Raw genomic sequence first — 21052 nt, forward strand, 5'->3', positions numbered from 1 at the left:
AGCAAACCCAGTGCCTGCAGCTCGCTCGCAGCAAACAATCCGTCCACTCACAGCTCTGCACTCAGAGGTCATTGGGGTGGCTTGGGTGACTGGAATAACAAGGTGATGCTGCTGCTTATCTTCCTTCTCCCTGCAGGCTCCAGCAGCAACACCCCGCCTTCAGCGGCACCTCCCGGCTAGCCAAGCGCTGGGTCTGCGCCCAGCTGCTGAGTGACAGCCTCTCGGATGAATGCGTGGATCTGCTGGCGGCGTCTCTGTTCCTGCACCCCGCACCTTTCACCCCGCCGAGGTGAGAACCAGGGTTCTCTGGCCTCCCTGCTTTTTGTGTTGGATTAACTCCCTCCAACTCACATCCCATTTTCTTGGGATGCTTTGGGTGAGGGAACAGAGGACAGGGCTGGGAGTCTGCCCGGGCAGCTGTGGGAGGAGGGCGGGGGGTGGGGGCTGGGAATCTGCCCGGGCAGCTGTGGGAGGAGGGCGGGGGCTGGGAGTCTGCCCTAGCACATACTATGATTTTAATGGCTTATTAATGAAGCGCAGCTGGGGACCAGTTCAGTCCTGAGAAGCTGAATGGGTGGCTAGTCCAAAGCCCTGAGCCACCATGGGCTATGAGTAGGGACCTACCAAATTCTCGGTCCATTCTGGTCAACTTTAGGGCCAGAGGACTTTAAAATTGGTCAATTTCATGATTTCAGATGTTTACATCTGAAATTTCAGGGTGTTGTAACCGTGCGGGTCCTGACCCAAAATGGCATTGGGGTGAGGGGGAGGTTTGCAAAATTGTTGTGGGGGGGGGGGAGTCCCGAAAATTGCCACCCTCATTTCTGTACTGCCTTCAGAGCTGGCCTCCGAGCTTCCTGCAGTTAAAGGAGCTTCCTGGGGGTGCATGTGGGTAGGATCTCCCCCATGCTGCCAGGAGCACCCCAGCCTGGGTCTCCTACCTGCTGGTTGAGGCCAGTTACAGATTAAGGCAATATGGGGACTCCCCCAGGGAAAATGGGTGCCCCAGCCCTGGAAGAAGCCCCAGAAGCGGAAGCCCTGAGCCCTGGCAGGAGCTGTGTGGGAAGAAACCACCACCCTGGGCTGCTCCTAGAAGCCCCGAACCCAGGCTACAGCCGGCAGGAGTGGAAGTCCCCAGCCCTGGCAGGAGCCACTCGGAGATGAAGCCCCGAGCCTGGGTTGCCCTGGCTGCCGCCGCCAGGAGGGGAAGCCTGGGGAGGAAGCCCTGAGTTTGGCACCATGGCAGAAGCCAAGGGTGGGGGGCATGGAAGCCCAGAGCCCAGCTTTCAGTCTGCTGCAGCATAGAAGTGCCGCTGTATCACCCTCATTTCTGCACTGTCTCTGGAGGTGGGTCTGATCTCCCCACCAACAGAAGCCGTGCAGGGGAAAGACAACTCCTGTCCCTCCCCAGCACAGCCAGACTAGTAGCTGCTGGGAGCCCTGAGCTCCCAGCAGCAGGGGAAATCAGATTTCATGGGGAAGGGCTGATTTCACAGTCCGTGACATGTTTTTCACAGCTGTGAAATTGGTAGGGCCCTAGCTATGAGACCTTGCACTTCCAGGCCACCAGTTGGACCCTGGGCCCCATCAGCAAATGAACTGTGTTTCCATCTGAGGGCTGTGATCAACCCAAAATGCGTGTGTTGAGTCCCAGCCCAGTTCCCCGTGATTCGCTCTTCACCAGTGGCTCGGATTAGCCCGCTGGCTGGCAGACCCAGCAGAGAGGCCAAAGGCCATCATGGTAATAGTTAGACTCTGTGGTACTGGCTATTTGCTGTGGTGCAGCCCTGCCCCAAGAACACAAATCAGAGTAAAGTCACTAGCCAGGCAGGATAACATGGGTCAGCGCTGGCAGATGCTTCAAACCCAGATCATGGGCTGGTCAGTAGCTGACAACGACTTCGCTCAGGAGATGGGATGCAGGGAAGAGTGAGGCCCAGTAACCTGGCTAGGGATTGAACTAGCCATGGAGAGCCAGGCCCCCGCTCTCCTGCGAGGGGCGGTGTCTTTCCAGGTCAGGGCGGAGGGGAAGGGCGGGTTAATGGTTCTGCGCCTTTCTCCATCCTGGGACTGCCCTCTCCCTTTATCGAGGTGCGCAGGGCAGCGGTCCGAGAGCCCATGGCACAGACTAAGCAGGCGCTGCTCTCCAGAGGACTCCAGTGTGTCTGAGCCTGGAGAGCTTCCTGGGTTTTCTTTCTGGCCCCCTCACTGCATCGCCGAAGTCTATGGCTTTGCTTGGTTTGGCTCCCTTGCTCAATCAGATCGGTATGGATGGAGGCGGGTGGAGCAGTTACTTCCTCGGGGGCCCTGATTTCTTCTGGTGCCTGGCTTGGCTGGTCCCAGCATGCTGTGCCCTCTAGGAACAGAGCTCTCCCAGTCTGTGTTCGGGGTGACTGTCGCTGGCACGAGGCATCTGGGTAATGCTGGGAGACTGTTGCCTTCAGCCATTATCTGCACAGCTGCTAGGAAGGAAAATGTGCTTTGCATTGCTTCTTTATAGGGGCAGCCTCTCCAGTGTAACTTCAGTGTCATCCCTGCCAACAGCAAACGGGCCTGGCTGCAGAAGGGCTGTGGGCTGCCCTGTGGAAGCCCTGTGCCATGGGAGATAAAGGGGGATGTGTGCCTCAGGCCAGGTATGGGGAGGCTCTGGAGATGCAGTCACACTAAGGGGCTATGAGAATAAACATCTGTGCAGTTCCCCTGGTATTAACCATCCCTCTGGGGTTCACAACTGTAGCGCTGTGTGTTCCTGTGTCCTGTGATCCTCGGAGCTGCCCTAGCTGGGGTCATGTTTATTTTTGTCTCTGAGTCATTGAGAGGGAATCCTTGGTTGGGGTCAAACTCTCGCTTTCCTGCAGCTGAATGTGAGGCTGGGACAGCGTGAACCCCAGTTACTCCCATCTGCTGTTCCTGTCCTGCTTCTAGACAGGGGCAGTGTGTTCTGGGCATGGGTGTCGGGACTCCTGGGTTCATGATGTTGATGAGATGGCTTCCACACACCCATTGGCAGCTTCATGCTTGCAGCGGAAGGCTGGCTAGTTAGCCGGGGAAACTTGGTATGTTTAAAGCTAGATGGAAGAAAACACTAGTAAATCTACCATAGAGACCAATCCTACACTAGCTCTGGACTCAACAGAACCCCACTGGGCTTTAAAATAATGATCCGTTTTATCCCTGTGTGGAACTGAGAGACCTCCCAGTCGCTCTGTAGCTGCACTCGGGATCCGATTTCTCCACGTAAGTTTGTGCTGTTTATAATGCCACACACTGCCAGGGAGTCTTTCGTCTGAGGCTCTCAAAGCATTTAATTAAACCTGTCCGTTGCCTTGTGGTCCTGGCAAGTATCGTCCCCTGTTTTATGGGGAGGGAAACAGGCACAGAGGTGAAGTGACTTGCCCACTACAAGAGTGGCTCACTCCAGCCCCCCTGCTGTAACCACTAGACAAAACTGCCTCTCTGTGGAAGAGGCAGGCACAGGAGATGGAGAGGACCGAGGAGAACGTTTTGCCCCATTCCTGGTTTCAGCTGCAGGGACATGAATGGGGAGAGGCTCCCACCTGACTTTAATGAACAGTCTCTCAGAGAGGCCAAAATGCCCATGGTCCCTGGCTGTGAGGAGGCTCCTTCCTAGCTCCCCTAGCTGGGGCTCTCTGTGGATCCCCAACAGAGCCTGCCTCGTTGATGTACCACCGCCTGGCTTGGAGCTCCTCTCTGTGCAGGGGGAGCATTCTCTCTCTCTCTCACCCGTTACATTGGTTTCTGTCTTGCCTGCAGCTCCCCTCAGGTGGGCTTCCTTCGCTTCCTCCACCTGCTCACGGCCTTCGACTGGAAGAACAGCCCCCTCATCGTTAACCTGAACGCTGACCTCAAAGGTGAGTCGATAGGGCCCCGTGCGGCCCATGGTGCTGTGCAGCATGTCCTCTGGCTGCCCTTGGCTCAGGTCTGGCTGTGAGATGAGACGCCAGCAGATCCTGGCCTGCCTTGTTCTCTGTGAGAGCCCTGCAGATGATGCTTCTAATAGGTGGCTCGGGATTGGGAATGGGGTATATGGAACCTTCCACCACAAGGTTTTGGGGCTCACTGTGACCCAAGTGGCCTGCATCTGTTGTGGCTGGCAGGCAGGCTTTATGGAATAAGATGGATGGGCCTCGCTTCCTTGTAGACAGGTTAGAGAAAAATCACTATCCCTGTTGGCCCTAACAGCACTGTGGCTGCCATGGAGACTTCACTATTGGGAGATCTCTCCATAGCAGGAGACAGGTGCATTGACTGGGCCATGTGAGGAAAGCCTTCGTACCGTCCTGCCTCAGGGTCATGTTACCTCAGTTAAATCCTCTGGGAAGGGTCTTTGTACGATCCCTGTGTATGTGTTCAGGAAGAGGGGAAAGGCCAGGGACTTGGCCTATTCAGAGGCTGGTTGGGTTGCCATTTTGGGGGTGGGAGCAGCTACCTTGCTAGGAACCAAATCAAGACCACCTGCTGTCGTTTCACTGCAGCTACCCAGCAGCTGTTGGGAGAAGCTGCTTTTCAGCTGCCGCTGATCTGGGCCAGTTTGGAGGCAGAAGCTGAAAATCTCCGTATCCTGTTACCAGTCACCAAAGCTCGCTCTGGCTGGGAATGCCTTCCTCGTTGGAGTGGTTGGCTGGAAACCCAAGCAGCAGATTATCTGGGGTTCAAAGCGCATGGGATGCGGGCTGGTTTCTTCTTCTGTTTTCCCCGTGTAGGTTTTCATGTCTTAATCCCCCAGGTGTTTGGGGGTGGGGGAAGGTAGGTGTTTTGTTTTATTGCTTAGATCTCTTGGTGTAGCTGTCTCTGATTTCCAAGGCGTTTGGCTCATTTCCTCCTGGACATAGTTTGCCTCCAGGCAATACCTGAGCTCTAGTCTATTCATTGTCAGATATGTTTACAAGCACCGCCACCTGGGATGCTATGTGGACATGATCATATAGGGCATTGAACTGGGACTTGAGAGACCCGAGTTCAATTTGTGGCTTTGCCACTGGCCTGCTGGGTCACTTTGGGCTGGTCACCACCACTCCCTGTGCCTCAGTTTTCCTGTCTGTAAAATGGGGTTGAGGATACTGACCTCCTTTGAGATCTGTGGATGAAAAGTGCTATATAGGAGCTAGTGTTGGTATTATTTTTAGGGCTGTCAATCACAATTTTTTGAGTTAATTGCGATTAAAAAAATTAATTGCAATTAATCGCAGTTTTAATCACACTGTTAAACAATAGAATACCAATTGACATTTATTAAATATTTTTGTAATTTTCTACATTTTCAAATATATTGATTTCAGATACTACACAGAACACAAAATAAACAGTGTTCACTTTATTTTTTTATTACAAGTATTTGCACTGTAAAAATGTCAAAAAAAAAAAAAGAAAAGAAATTGTATTTTTCAATTCACCTTATACAAGTACTGTAGTGCAATGTCTTTATGGTGAAAGTGCAACTTACAAATGTTGATTTTTATTATTTTTTGTTACATAACTCCACTCAAAACCAAAACAATGTAAAAATTTTCGCCCACAAGTCCACTCAGTCCTACTTCTTGTTCAGCCAATCTCTAAGACAAACAAGTTTGTTTATATTTACAGGAGATAATAAGAAGCGGGCAGCATTTATAGTGTCACCTGAAAGTGAGAACAGGCTTTCACATGGCACTTTTGTAGCTGGCATTGCAAGGTATTTACGTGCCAGATATGTTAAACATTTGTATGTCCCTTCATGCTTCGGCTACCATTCCAGAGGACGTGCTTCCATGCTGATGACGCTCGTTTTAAAAAAAAAAAAATGCATTCATTAAATTTGTGTCTGAACTCCTTGGGGGAGAATTGTATGTCTCCTACGCTGGGTTACCCTCATTCTGCTATATATTTCGTGTTATAGCAATCTTGAATGATGATCCAGCACATGTTCGTTTTAAGAACACTTTCACCAGAGATTTGACAAAATGCAAAGAAGGTACCAATGTGAGATTTCTCACGATAGCTACAGCACTCGACCGAAGGTTTAAGAATCGAAAGTACCTTCCAAAATCCGAGAGGGATGATGTGTGGAGCATGCTTTCAGAAGTCTTAAAAGAGCAACACTCGGATGCTGAAACTATAGAACCCAAACCACCAAAAAAGAAAATCAACCTTCTGCTTGTGGCAGCTGACTCCGATGATGGAAAATGAACATGCGTTGGTTTGCACTTCTCTGGATGATTATTGAACGGAATCCATTATCAGCATGGACACATGTCCATTGGAACAGTGGTTGAAGCATGAAGGGAATTATGAATATGTAGTGCATCTGGCACATAAAATGTCTTGTGATGCCGGCTACAACAGTGCCATGTGAACGCGTGCTCTCGCTTTCAGGTGATTATTGTAAACCAAGAAGCGGGCAGCATTATCTCCTGTGAATGTAAACAGACTTGTTTGTCTGAGCGATTGGCTGAACAAGAAGTAGGACTGAGCGGACTTTGTTTTATTTTTGAATGCAGTTTATTTTTTTGTACTTTAATTCTACATTTGTAAGTTCAACTTTCATGATTAAAGAGATTGCACTACAGTACTTGTATTAGTGCTGATATTGGAAGTGATTATGACCTTGTGATGCTAAACTTTTGGCTGCAGCTAAGGAAAATCATCAGGCCAAAGTTCACCAGAATCAAGTTTGACTTCGGAGACTTAGAGACCAAAGCATTGCAGAGTCATTGCAAGCAATGATCGGTGGAAAATTTGATCTGCTGCTTGCTCTAGAGGAAGACGTAGAAACCATGACCAACAGTTTCAACGCTGTAATGAATGAGGCAGCAATGGACATTCTTGGGAAACTCTGTAAGAAGACAAAACTTTGGGTCACAAATAAAATACTACAAATGTGAGACAGAAAAGAACTCAAGAGAGATAAGAACAGCACTGAGGGGGCTGATCAGTACAGAGCGATTGGCAGAAAGATCAAGAAAGGAAAGAAGGTGGCCAAGGAGATACGGATTGAAAAACAATGCTCTAAAATTGAAGAGTGGGATCAATATTAAAAATAGCAAATTAGCCTTCCAGATTGTAAAAGATCCGATGAAGGAAAGATGGACCAAAGCTAACACAATTCAAGACAAAGAAGGGAACAATCTTGGAGAAGAAAAGGACATCATCAATAGGTGGACAAATTACTGCTCAGATCTATATAACCACCAGACAAATAGCCCAGATTCAACGGAGCAGGATGACTTTCCAATACTGCGTGAAGTGGAGACACCTGTGAAATCACTCAAGAACGGAAAGGCTACAGGTATTGACAACATCTCAGCCAAACTGACGAAATTCGGAGAAGAAATAGTAATAGATACACTCACCAAGATCTGGCAGACCGGTGAGTGTCCCTCCATGTGGACACAGTCACTAATAATCACTCTGCCAAAGAAAGGCAACCTGCAATTGTCAAAATTACCGGACCATAAGCTTGATTAGCCATCTCAGCAAAGTGATGTTGAAAGTCCTACTGAACAGATTGAAGCCGCAAGTGGAGAGTATCATCGCTGAGAACAGGCTGGCTTTCATGCTGGAAGAAGTACCACAGAACAGATTTTCAATCTTCATGTTCTATGTGAAAAGTACTTACAACATCAGCAGAACATCTACCGTGTCTTTGTCGCCTTCAAGAAGGCGGTTTACGGAGTATGGCATGAAGCTCTCTGGGAAACCATGAAGAACTACAATGTTGGTCATAAGCTTATTCTTACCATTAAGCAACTGTATGCCAAGGCCAGCAGTGCAGTTCTCGTCAATTGCACAATAGGAGAATGGTTTCGCACAACTGTTGGAGTTCGGCACGGCTGCCTTCTTTTGCCCACACTGTTCAACATCTACTTGGAGCACATAATGACTGATGCCCTAGAAGATCACGTATCAGTCAGCACTGGGGGATGAACAATCTCAAATCTTTGGTTCACTGATGACATTGACTGCCTGGCAGGCAGCGAAGATGAACTTGCTAACCTTGTGAAACAACTGGATGAAACCTCCACAAAATACAGCATGGAAATCAGTGCAGAGAAAACCAAGCTGGTGACAAACAAACATGACTGGATCAGCTCACATGTCACTGTCGGTGGACAAGAGCTGGAGACAGTGAAACAGTTCAAGTATTTGGGGGCAGTTGTCATTGATCAAGGATCAAAGGCAGAAATTCTGGCGAGAACTGAACAAACAATAGCAATGGTGGCAAAGCTAAAGCCAATTTGGAGGATCAAGAACATCTCCCTGGAATCCAAACAAATTGCTGCACGCACTGGTCATCTCCATTTTACTGTATGCATGTGAGACGTGGACCCTTATGGCAGAAGTTGAACAGAAAATACAAGTAGTAGCGATGAGATACTTCTGTAAAATCCTGGGCATCTCCTACTTTGACCACATCACTAATGAAGACCTCCTGACAACTGTGAAGAAGCGCCAGCTGAAGTGGTACAGCCATGTAACAAGATCATCTGGCCTATCAAAGATCATCCTCCAAGGGACAGTACAGGGGAAGAGAAGAAGAGGTAGACAGAAGAAGAGAGGGATTGACAACATACGAGTGGACCGGAATAGACTTCACGGAGACTCAAGTACTGACACACAATCGTCAGGGGTGGAGACAATTGGTTGATTGCTCATCAGTGATGGTGCCCTAATGACCAATGCAGTTATGGGAGTGGTGGTGGTGACTTGTGTTAGGTGAATTGAAAAATACTTTTTTTTTTAAACATGGCAAATATTTGTAATCAAAAATAAATATAAGGCGAGCACTGTACACTGTTCTGTTGTAAATGAAATCAATATATTTGAAAATGTAGAAAACATCCAAAACTATTTCAATAAATGGTATTCTGTTATTGTTTAACAGTGCGATTAATCGTGATTTAATTTTTTTAATCACTTGACAGCCCTAACTATTTAATATATTGTCTGTTTGTAAAAATATTTTTACTGGTCAAAAGAAACAGTATGAAAATATTTTATAACTCTACTTGAGAGCCACACTTGGCCATAAACTCTGCAGCTTCCCAGTGAGAACAAGCCATATATACACTGGACCCTTGCTAAAACGTGCATCTATATAACGTGAATTCGGTTATAATGCAGTCACGGCCATGGATCCCAAATTTAACCCTAACCCCCAGCAACCTGGGGACGGGAGAGGTGCCTTTCTCCGGCCACAGCAGCTTTGGGGCAGGAGGCAAAGCGCCTTTCTAACTGCTAATTTTGCTAGTTTTGATGCCAATTTCATTTTAACGCGGTCCCCGCTATAATGGGGTACTTGGCATGGATCCCAAACCCTGCGTTCTAGCGAGGGTCCAGTGTATAGTTCTCAGTGTTAGGGTAGGAATAAACATAACTGAATTTTTGGAGAAAAAAAGTTTTTTTTGATTTTAAAAGAAGAGGGAAAAACTCGGTTTTTGAAAACCAAAAATGTTTACCCAAAACTGAAAGTTTTTTTTTTTTTTCATCTAAATCAAGAAAATCTCAGACAAAACAAAAAAATGTTTTTGGTTTGGTTCAAAAACCATTTTTCAGAGGACAAAAGTGTATTTAGATGAAAAAGTTTTTGAGTAGCTCTATTCAATTTCAACAGTTCTACAGTATTGATGCCTCACACAGTTGTGCTGCTCTAGTTATTAACAATAACTCCTGCATATAGAGCCGCCATCCATCCCAAAATTTTTTACATGTTAAACTGCTTTGTGAAGAATTGCCCGCCTCGAAATGCAACTGCCTTTGGGTGGAATATAGCAGCCATTTTGCACCAGCAACAGGTATTTTTGGGAAGAGACTTGAAAGAAAACTTCCCCTCCTAAAAATGATTACATGGTGTTGCTGTTCACTGTTAAACAGGTGCCATGCTCCACTCGGAGGTGGCTGCATTTCAGTGGTCGGTGGCATGATCCCTGTGCAGAGTTAGTATAGTGAATTATAAACGTAGTGGCTAGAGACAAAAGGAGCCTTAAGAGTGAATTTAGTGCTGACAGAAGATTCCAGCTTGACCACGTTGGTGACTGAAGCTCTCTATTGATCTGCAGAACCCGTTCTACACGTAGCTCCATTTTAAGTTCCTGTTGTCCTACCAACAAGGTTCAATTCTGCTCTGCAGTGACCACTCGGAAGGGGTTAGAAGAAAGCTTAGGCCTTGGTGCCTTGGCTGTGACAGTCAGCGAGGGTTACCTGTGGCGTACGATTTTTTGCCCTGTGGGATGTCTAACTCTGTGGGGATTGGACTTAGCGCTACCAAATTATTTCATGTTGCGGCCCCTCAACAGTAGCAGCTCCCCACGGGGGCTGTAGTTGAACGAGCGCGGTGGAGGTGAAATGTAAGGTAATTTTACGGAGCAGCCATCCCATAATAGTGATGCCAAGGCTACATTCTGTCCTGAGAGCCTGGTCCAAAACCCTTAAAACTCCCGTTGACTTCAGTGGATTTTGGATTGGGCCCTAAGCCCTATTTGTGACTCTTCCCCTTAATGGCCATCTCTAAACCTTTCTTGACCTGCAGCTGTTGTAACAGAGCTTCCCAGTGGTTATATCCACAGGCCTGTGGAAACTGACCCAGCAACTGAGCATGGATCCCGAAGCCTTATGACATGCTGTGTGTAGTGTAGCAAGTTCCCATGTGGCACCCAGGTTTCTAAGCTGTTCCTGGCTCCTCGCAGGTGTCCTTCCAAGCCAGCTGCTAGGTAGAGAAGCCCTGACGCTGGGAGAAAAGATGCATTTCAATCAATGAGTAAAAATAGTTCCGTCCTGTTCCTTGGCTTGCATGAAATTTAAGCAACACTCAAAGATTTTGTTCTGTTTCATGCTTTCCAAGATCTATGGGACAAAGTCATAATGCCACTATATAAATCCATGGCACACCCACATCTTGAATGCTATGTGCAGGTCTGGTCACCCATCTAAAAATAAAACGGTATATTCAAATTGGAAAAGGTGCAGAGAAGGGCAACAAAAATGATGAGGGGGATGGAACAGCTTCCATGTGGGGAGAGATTAAAAAGACGGTTACTATTCAGTTTGGAAAAGAGACGACTACGCGGGGGGGATATGGTAGCGGACATGAATGGTGTGTAGACAGTGAATAGGGAAGTGTTTTGTTTATCCCTTCACCTAACACCAGACTAGGGGTTACCTGATTAAATTAATAGGTAGCAGGTTTGGAACAAACATGAGAAAGTACTTCATACAGTCAACCTTTGGGACTCATTGTCAGGGGATGTTTTGAAGGCCTAAAGTAAAACTTGAAAGAGAGAGGTTTGAAAGAGAACTAGATCAGTTCCTGAGGATAGGCTTATCAATGGCTATTAGTCAAGATGGTCGGGGACGCAACCTCATGCTCCAGTTGTCCCTAAACCTCCAAATGCCAGAACCTGGGACTGGATGACGGGATGGATCTCTTGAAGTTGCCTGATTCTGTTCATTCCCTCTGAAGCATCTGGCATTGGCCTCTATCTGGATACTGGGATAGATGGATCATTGGTCTGACAGTTATGGCCATTCTTAGGTTCTGTACTGTGCCTGCCCAAGAGAGGGGCCCGTGGCTGGGCTTGTAAAGAAGAAACCGGGGACACTTCCTGAAGATCTTGTGCACCCCCGAAGTAGGACCGTGTCTGATGACAGGAGCTCTGAGCATATGTCCACGTGGCAGGTGTGATTGTAGCACAAATAGCCATAGCTGTGCAAGCTTTGGTCTAGCTAGCCTGGGTAACAATAGTAGTGTAGACATGGCTTTGTGGGCCAGCTGCCAGAGTACAGGCCTGCCCAGGACCCTAGGTATGTACTCTGGTTGCTAGCCTGTGCTGAACCCTGCCATCACATCTACGCTACTGGTATGTGAACTAGTTAACTTTGAACTAGCACAGATATGCCTACTTGTACTACAAATGCACCTTCCCTTGCAGTGTAGGCGCACTTGATGGGCACACAGGGGATCTCCCGGTTAGCCCCAAGCCTCTGTGCCTAGGTAGCAATTCTGCAGTAGTTTGAAGACTCTAGACATTTCAGAGTTTAATGTCTGCTATGGGGCCTATTACTCGGCTGTTTTAATGTGTGGGGTGAAACCTCTTATGCAAAGTCTGGTGAGCCCGGGAGGGGAATGTTTGTAACCAGGTACTTTTGCTGAGTGGAGTCGTTGGATGCAGAGAAGGGGAGCCAGTGGCACCCCCAGGCATTGGCACAGAGTGCTGGCTGAAGTTGTTATATTTCGTAAGCTATTTCAGCTGGCATCAAACACTGACTGTAGGGTCAGTGGTGCTGGAGATTTCAGCGCTAGTGTGTGATAATGCTGTACGTATCCCTGACCTCAGACTGGCTGCAAGTGACCTTGGGGCCATGTCAGTGGAAGCATCTTGGCCAGGATTGGTCTGTGGGCTTTGTATTTAGTTGGTGCTGTTCTATACACCCCCACAATCTCCTCACACTACTTCTCCACTTCAGGTGTTGGCTTTGACCAACTTAAGAGAGTCAGAAAATGCAGACTAGGGTTGCTGCCCATATCCCAGACTGTTTCCCTGCTCAGCCTTGTGTTTGGTGACCCGTTCTGAACACCCATATTCAAGAAAGATGAAGGGCCTGTCTTATAAGAGGAGACTGAAGAAGTTTGCCTCATTTAGCTCAGCAAAATGAAGGCCGAAGGGGAGCCGATTGCCCTCTGTAAATACATCAGGGAGGGTAAACTCCAGGGAGGGAGAAGAGCTGTGGCAGCCAAAGGACAATGTTGGTTCAATTGCAAATGGGGATAAACTGGCTTTGGGTAAATTTAGGACCTTGGAGGTCCCCCTGCCAGTCCTGTGTTCCTATGACGAGAGTGCAGAGTGGTGGCTTCCCATGCTGCGTGTGCTGGGCAGGGCTGCTGGGGGCAAAGAGAGACGTGACTGGCACCCGGGCAGGGCTGATGGACAGGGTTTTGGATGTTGCTTTTGGGTTTGTTCCCCAGATGCAGATTACACCGAGATCAGGAACGAGTTTGTGGCTGCCCGGCCTCACCTCCCCGTCATGTTCATCGCCACCCCCAGAGACAAGCGGAGCTCAGTGTGGACCAAAGAGCGGCCTTCTGCGCAGGTGAGCCAGGCGTCATCCCACCCAGCTGTTCCTGCTATTCTGGGGTGCCTGCCTGCAGCCAGCCAGGAGTAATTTCTGCTTCCCCCTCAGATCTCCTTGCACTGGAGTGCTCTGATTCCCATCCACCCTCCTCTGGCAGGGTTATTCCAGATGTGCCTCTTTGCTGGGCCTGCTGCAGAGATGCCACTACCCAGGAGGCATGTATTGTGCAGGCTCTATTTACTCCCTGCGCCTGAGCAATGCCCCCAACTGACCCCCAGCTCTTGTTCCCTTGTCCCTCCCTTCCTCATGCCCCTCACTGTAGCACTGTTGTCTGGCTGAGATCAGTGTGTCTTCTCTGCCCCTGTTGGAGCTGGGCACCTGCCCCAGCACCTAGTGAGGTGTCCCTATCGCAGTGCAGGGGCTGTGTGATGTCTGGGGTTGTCCTTGGTTCTACCCTCCAACTCTCTGCCTCTCCTCAGATCCTGCAGCGCCTTCTCGTGCTGGCGCTGGAATCCCTCCGGGCGTTGGAGGAGCAGCTCACGGACCCGCTTGGGAGCCAGGATGTGAAGGTAATTCCTTAGCACACCTGAGCAGAGCGTTCCTGTGAATTGGGGCTGGTGAAAGGAGCTGCATGCGCCACCTCTGGAGATGGGCATCCCCGTGCCCCAGAACAGGTTCAGCATGGAGGCAGCCGTGCGAGCTCTTCACCCTCACCCTGCTGTGCCTCACTCCTGCCCTGGAGGGACTGTGCAGGGGTGAGTGGTCTCTAGCTGTTTCTGCAGCTGGGGTTATTGCCCACATCCTTTCCCTATGCCAGCAATTCTCAAACTTCATTGCACCACAACTCCCTTCTGACAGCTAAAATTACTACACGATCCTGGGGCGGGGGACAACTAAAGCCTGAGCCCACCCGAGCCCTGCCACCCCTGGCTTCAGCCTCAGGCGGGGGCCTGAGCTCCACTGCCCAGGGCTGAAGCGAAGCTGAGCCTCGCTACCGAGGGATTTAGCCCTCTGGCTTCAGCTTTGACTCTAGGGGGGTGGGGCTCAGGCTTCCGCTTTGGCCCTCGGCCCCAGCAAGTCTTACACCAGCTGTGGCGACCCCATTAAAACGGGGTCGTGACCCACAGTTTGAGAACCCCTGCCCTGTGCTTTATTTGAATGGTCATGCTGGGTTAGACCAATGGTCATCTAGCCCAGTGTCCTGTCTTCTCATAGTTACCAATGGCAGGTGCTTCAGAGGGAATGAACAGAACAGGGCATTTTTATTGAGTAATCCATCCCTGTCATCCCAGCTTCTGGCAGTCAGCAGTTTAGGGAAACTCAGAGCCTGGGGTTGGACCCCTGACCATCTTGGCTAATAGCCCTTGATGAACCTATCATCCATGAACACTCCTGGCAATGAGTTCCACAGGTTGGCTGTGCGTTGTGTGAAGAAGTACTTCCTTCTGTTTGTTTTAAACCTGCTGTCTATTCATTTCATCAGGTGACGTGATATTTTTGTGGGCAGGAGGGAGGAAAACCCCTAAAAAATATTGTCAGTGTTTAGCCAAAAAGTTGAAAAAAGTCCATTTTTGTATGAAAATCTGTCTTGGTTGAAAAAATTTTCACCTCCTGTTAGGCCCAAGACAAGGGTAAATATTGTTGAGAGAAGAGAGAGCCAAGTTTGATCCCTGTGGGGCGCTTGTAGAGTTTCTCCATATCGGTGCTGGGCCGTTTTCAGTGCAATCTGTGCCAAATGGGCAATTAGTGCCAAATGGTAGTCTCTTAGCTCGCTCTCCCGGGTCTTCCTCCTCCTCTTTATGCTGCAGTCTGAGTTACTTAGCATCATGGAGCGGGAGCTGTATTCTGAAAAATAACTGCTCTGGAAGTGGCCGTTCTCCAAAGAGCCCAGAAGAGGGTGCGCTTGCTTCAGGCAGCTGATCCTCTTCACAGACAAGCATTGGGAAAGTGAGGATGATTACATGTACCGTACAGCTGTTCTGTAAATGGAAAAACTCTTCATGTTAGGCCAGAGCCATGTGGGGTCAGTAATGATCTTCCGTAGCTGTTCCCTGCTGTGTTTGAGGTGCTTAATATTGCTCAGAGGAGTCTGAAACTCCCCACGTGAGGATTAAGCCACCTGCATTCCTGTGTGGTAGGCAGGGGATGTACAGAATTGCTCTTCCACCACTGAAATAAAACCACCTCTGGGATGCAGTGTGACAGCAGTTTAACGTTTGAGCACAGCAGCGTTAAACGGACGTTCAGAAAGGGAAGAGAAGGATGGTGCATTTAACTGAAAGTGCAGGTGGAATTTCGGGAGGCAGAATGTAATGACTGGAGTAACAATGTGGCCCGGACTTTGGGGCTCATGCCACTACTCTTGCAAAAGGATCTCAGGTTTAACCTGTCAGCAGAAAAATATCACCCCTAAAACCAGGCTTGGGCATTTGTATGAAAATCTGTCTTGGTTGGGCAGTGTCGCTTCCTGCAGAAGTCGAGTGTTCCTTGGAGGCCTCCTAAACATAGGGTGACTATATTTCCCAAAAGGAAAACGGGACACTGCATGGAGCTAGCCTGAGCTCCCCCTCCCCTGTATGGAGCTGAGCCATCTTCTCTTCTCCCTTCTCCCCCTCCCCCCGGAGGAGGGCTGGCCTGGGCCCCACTCCCTGCACGAGGCTGGTGTGGATGCTCGCCCGAGCCCTCCGTGCACCCCCCGCATGAGGCTGGAGCTGGCATTGCTGCTCGCTCGATGCCCTTGCCTACTTTGCCGCCTGAGCCCTGCCTTCCCTTCTGCGTGGAGCTGGAATCACTGTTCACCACCCCTTCCCATGTTCCTCTGCACCCCACTCTTTGACAAAGTGGGCATTTGTCCCGTTTGCTCTCGGGACGCATGGTGACCCTACCTAAACATGTATCTGTCTTGGTGGACCCTGCTTAGCTTGTTAGACGGGAGCACAATGGTATAGGTACATAATGAGATCAGTACAGTTTAGCAAGAGAAGTCTAAGGGAGATCTGAGCGTTGGGTTGTACCGTGTATGTGTGGGAAGTGGCGAGACTCTGCCCTAAGCTCGGCTCACAGTCCTGAACTCCTCCTACAAGCCCAGAGGAGCTGTCTGTTCCTGCTAAAACGATCAGCAGCAAAAATGGTTAACAGTGATATTTAAGTCTTGTCTACACTAACAAATTGAAGAGTTGCTGAGAAACGATTAGACCTCGATGATCATAATACCCAGAGTCACACTTCTCTCTCCTGAAAATCTGTTCTGAGTCTCCTTTTTTCTGTTTCTATGCTGCCACCATCCATAGTTCCTTGTGTCTCCTCAAATATCACTGTCCGTGGTGCAATACATTTGTTTGTGTGTTCTCTTTGTGTGCATGTCACTGATTGGCTCAGATCCTCTTATCTGCTCGCTGTTAAGAGCTATGGCCCAATCTTCCCTATGTGGCGAGAACCCTCTTGAAGTCAGTGGGTCTATGCAGGCACATAGGTCCATCTATCCAGAATGTCCTGGAGAATAGGAACTATTTTTTATAAGGACTCCCTACTTGTGTTAGTGATGTCATTTTGTTCCTGGCATAGATCGAAAATGTGGTTGTGTCTTCACCAACTTGAGTCGTTAAATCCATTCTCCATCATTTATTCACACTATTTTCTCCCCAGCACCTCTTTCTGCATCTAAACCCTTTGGTTTGTTCCACATCATAGTCTGCTGGATTAGGATTAACACATGATGCTCACTTGGCTGCCCTTATCTTTTACCCTGCAGTCATTAACTGATGCTGGAGTTCTCGTTTGGTCCCCTCTCCACACTTTCCATTCCAGAGCAGGTCTGTTTTTAAACCTCCGGTCTCTGAACGGCCTCTTGTGGGGAAGCCCCATTAGTTGCTGCCTATTCCTTGAATTCTTGTTTCAGAGGAAGTTAATTTGTTGGTTGCCAGTGCTTTATCTAGAGCTTTACCCAGTAGAATTCCTGCATTTTGGATGCTGTGATGTAAGGGAGAAACGTTAATTGAGTCTGCCAGTTGTTGTTGAGGTGGAAAATTTTGTGCGTCTGATCATGATCAGCCTTTAATAACTTCTAATGAGACTGGTCACAGCACCAAGAATAGGCCCAGATTCTGAACTCTTGCAATGCTAGGTATTGCAAGGCCCAAGTCTCATTTTCAAATTGGCACGGAGCCCACGTCACGGGGATTCAGTGGGACTTTGGTTTGTTGGTGTTGAAGCCCCGAGCGGAGCAATCCCTCGGAGCTCTGCAAATCTGAGCCTGTGCCTGGTAGTAAGTGTGAGCAGGATGTGACCCCAAACATTTTCTATTTTATTCCTCTTCATGTTGTGTGGCTGCTGGAGCGCAAGCTTCCAGGGCCTGATGCCAGGAGGTGCTGAGCATTGAAGCTAGCAGGGCGTAAGAGGAAGACAGGCCTTGTGGTTAGGACAGTAGATTGGCGTTCAGTAGATCTGGTTCAATTTTCCAGCTCTGCCACAGACATCCTGGGTGGCCCTGGGCCAGGTTTGTAAAGCTATTTAGGCATCGTTAAAATCAGCAATCGCGTTAAGTGCCGTAATGCCTGAACAGCCTTAAAAACCTGTGCCTTAATCTGTAGTTGGGCTCATACAAATGAGAACCACAGCACTTCCTTTCTCCAGCACTTCGCCCGTCCTGTCGCTTCGTATTGTCAGCTTTTCAGTGCGGGGAGTGTCTGTCTGCTACTAAGCGTTTGTTTGTACAGCTCCTGGCTGGATCAGAGATGGAGCCTCTGCGTGCTGCTGCAGTACAAACAAGGAGCTGATTACTGGTCCTACACACCTTGTAGGGTTGGCTCTACGGGTTTATTTTTGGCCAAACACTCAACAAACTTGTGGTGGTAGACCATAGACACCAAGCTTTTTAAATTTGAAACCAAAAATAAATTAGTTCTTATGTGGCTGAGGATGCCATGGTGGTTCAGTGACTTCAGCCTGGAGTCTGTGAATGAGCCTCACTGAGAGGCAAAAGCTTTATGCAAAAACAGGTGTCTGCATGGATCTGATTGCAGGATTGGGGCTTAATTTTTACGTAAGAGGTACAACTAAAAAATAACAAATGTCTTGTTTTTCTGGACTGTGTTCTTGTAGCTGCCGTATGAGGCTTGGGGAATCCTCTTCCCGAGTCCAAGTTGATCTTGGGTTTTAATAAGCTGTGGTAAAGCTTTAATTTACGTTTTTTTTTTTTTTTTTTTATTATTTTTTGAACCAGGTCAGGGACAGCGTGCAGTTCCAAAGATTCTCTATAAAACAGTGGCTTTTGTTTTAATCCTGCCTGCTTCTCTTACTCATCTAAATGGCAGTGTGGGAGCTGCAGCCAACTCCTGCAGAGAATAGGAAACCAAGAGGGGCGAGGGAAAGGGACTTTAAGTGCAAAATAATAATGTTAATGACAGCTCAGAATGGAGATGTAGAGCATGGGAATTGATTCCTATGACAACTGTAGCTCCAGCAGCCCTGGAGCATGTGTATTGTTTTCTGATGGTCTGTGCTCTCAAGTTTTACATAAGTGTATCCTAGTTATTTCTGACTTCACTGCTAGTAAGGACTGCTGGATTTGTGTGTGCACGCAAGGGGGTATCTGTGATCCCTTAGGCTTTATATGGGGTCATGTTAACTTGTGGCATCCAAGTCTGTGAATTTCAGACTCTTGTATGTTTCCTATCTCAATCCATGATGTTTTGTGGATGCTGTGCACTTTTCAAGGGCTCTGCTGATTTGGGGCACTTTCAAGGTGGGCACCCACAGTGAGACGAGCAAGGCCAGATATTTCCGAGGTTCTGAGCACCGGTGCAACTGCTGATGGCTCTCGTTGAAGGTGTGAATCCCCAGAACCTCCGAACCTGGGCCTCCGGAGATGCTGAAAATTAGAGGCTGCTTTTAAAACGTTTTTTTTTTTTTTTTTTTTTCAGATTCACGCTTAGTGTCCTTTTCAGTTTGGGGGGGAGTATGGGGGAAAAAATGGCTGAAGGTGCTGAGACACTTCCTGGACTGATCACTGCCAGGTCGGAGTCAGCCTTTGCTGGATCGCTGAAGGGCCTTCTGCGTGAGGGGCTGTCCGTCTCTCTGCCATGGTTTGTCGTCGTGCTCCCTATCTACTTTGATGTTAGAGCTGGTGGGGGTGAGAATTAAAAGGGAATAAAAAACACTACTTTTTTTTTTTTTTTTAAATACCGGATGTAGCGAGGTCAAGGCTCACTGGTGTGGCGCCTCCTGCTGGGAATTAGGTCGTCTGGGAATTAGCTCTTTTCCAGCTTACGGAGCATCCTTTGCAGGCTGGTGTCTCGCCTGTCACTGGCCCCATGTGCCTCACGAACCCCGGTGCCCTTTACCTCGGTGTCCTGCCCCCAGCAGTACCTCCACACTCCAGGTCTCCCCTCCCTGGGGAACCCCCAACCCTCTAGACCTACCTTGCCTCAGTGGCTACTGCCATTCATCACGTAGCCCCTGCTCACTGGGCCAGGCTGCAGTCTGTAATGGCCACTCATCACTGGCAAGGAGGTTGGACCAGCTGCCTCTGCCTGTCCCCGGGCTGTACCTCTGCATCCCCAGTACCTTTCCTTAGGCCTTGCACAAGGCCTGCAGCCTGGGGGTTTACCAGGCTGGTGCTCTCCAGCTCCTTTTGCCCTTCCCCAGCACTGCTCCACTTCAGGAACCTTGCTCTCAGGCAGCTAGCCCTTCCCACTCTGGGGCTAGAGTGAGAGACCTCCAGCTTCTGGCCCACAGCCCTCTTATCAGGGCCAGCTGGGCCCTAATTGAGCTGGCCACAGCTGTGGTCAGCTATTCAGTCAGCTTCCCCAGCTGTTCTTCCACGGCTGCTTTTAACTCCTTTTCTGCTGCAGTAGGGCAGGTGCCCCACTACACCGAGGAATTTGTAATCCCCTTTGCCCATGAGAAATAGCTTGAGTATTCTTGTTGAAATTTTTGCATGTACACCACACACACAAGATTTTCCGTGGGGTAGAAGCCAAGCCTGGAATGCTCCAGCCTGAGTAGTGGAAACTTCAGGAAGTCATGAGTGACTCGCACTGATGTTTAATATGGGACGGTTCGGGCAGCTGGGACTCCAGCTATCACTAGTGCTCCAGCTGTAATCCCCTTTTGCACATACCCCCTTATTTTCCCCCCTCCCCCCAATGGCTGGTTGTGTTGTTCCATCGGCCCATGTTGCTGCAGAGGAAGGTGGAGGTGTTCCATGCAGCCAGCCCTTGGCAGAGCTTACAGCAGCTTGGGTGAGGCCTTGTATTTCACTGGGTCAGGGATTGACAGCTTTCTTCCCTGGTTAGCCTGGGCCCTTCTCACGGGGGAGTTTGGATCTTGTGTGTCTTGACGTCTCTCCCTGTTGAGGTTGGTGGAAAGCTGCCTAGAATAACTCAGGAGCCGCCTTTGTTAGCTGCTGTTTGTTTCCATGAGGAGGTTGTCTCTAGCTTGGATTGGCTTTTATATTAAATTACTCAGCTGGAAAGAAAAGGCATCTGGAAGCAGGATGTGGGGAAGGAGGTGGGCATGGGCAGCACCCGTGAAGCTTGCCTTGTCTTTCCAGGGTGGGACTTTAGCGTTGCCGAGAGCAGCATGCGGGGTAGGGATGTGGGGATCCAGCCCGGTTGGCTCCTGAGCCCCTCAGGCTGGGCACGAGGGCAGAGCTTTTTCTAAACTCATAAGTCTGTGTCTGAAAGCGGTGTGGTTTCCAGAATGGCTGCCCAAGGGGGCTCTGACCTGCTGGGCCATCTAGCCCCAGTCCTAGGACCCTACCAAGAGGGACTTCAGCTGAAAGAAAGCACCAGCCATTGCCTTGCCCCCTCTCCGTTTCCTCAGCTGCTTCTCTCTCATGTAACCCCTCTTCCCCCGCCATCCTGACTCTCTCTTTGGCTGCCCCCGGCTCCATGCCAGATCTGCTCCGGCCCTTGCTTCTGAGGCTGGTTCCCTGAGTGAGGCACACGATGGCGCCCTGACCTGACAGGAGGCAGGACAAGGCCCT

The 21052-nt window shown here is 49.2% G+C and overlaps 1 protein-coding gene across 4 annotated transcripts in view; it reads left to right on the forward strand.

Moving 5' to 3' along the window:
• Positions 1-21052, forward strand: part of NOL6 (nucleolar protein 6) — an 80798-nt gene that overhangs the window by 37279 nt on the left and 22467 nt on the right. For 3 of the 4 annotated variants that reach the window (XM_038402226.2, XM_038402228.2, XM_043515009.1), the window contains exons 20-23: positions 137-289; positions 3775-3872; positions 12959-13083; positions 13545-13634. In XM_038402226.2, the coding sequence (XP_038258154.1) occupies positions 137-289; positions 3775-3872; positions 12959-13083; positions 13545-13634 (466 nt within the window). Of the gene's footprint in view, positions 1-136; positions 290-3774; positions 3873-12958; positions 13084-13544; positions 13635-18986; positions 19144-21052 lie in introns of those variants that run through there. The other variant, XM_043515010.1, reaches the window with a different exon arrangement.

The sequence above is a fragment of the Dermochelys coriacea genome, chromosome 5 (assembly GCF_009764565.3).
Source record: "Dermochelys coriacea isolate rDerCor1 chromosome 5, rDerCor1.pri.v4, whole genome shotgun sequence".
NCBI lineage: Eukaryota > Metazoa > Chordata > Testudines > Dermochelyidae > Dermochelys > Dermochelys coriacea.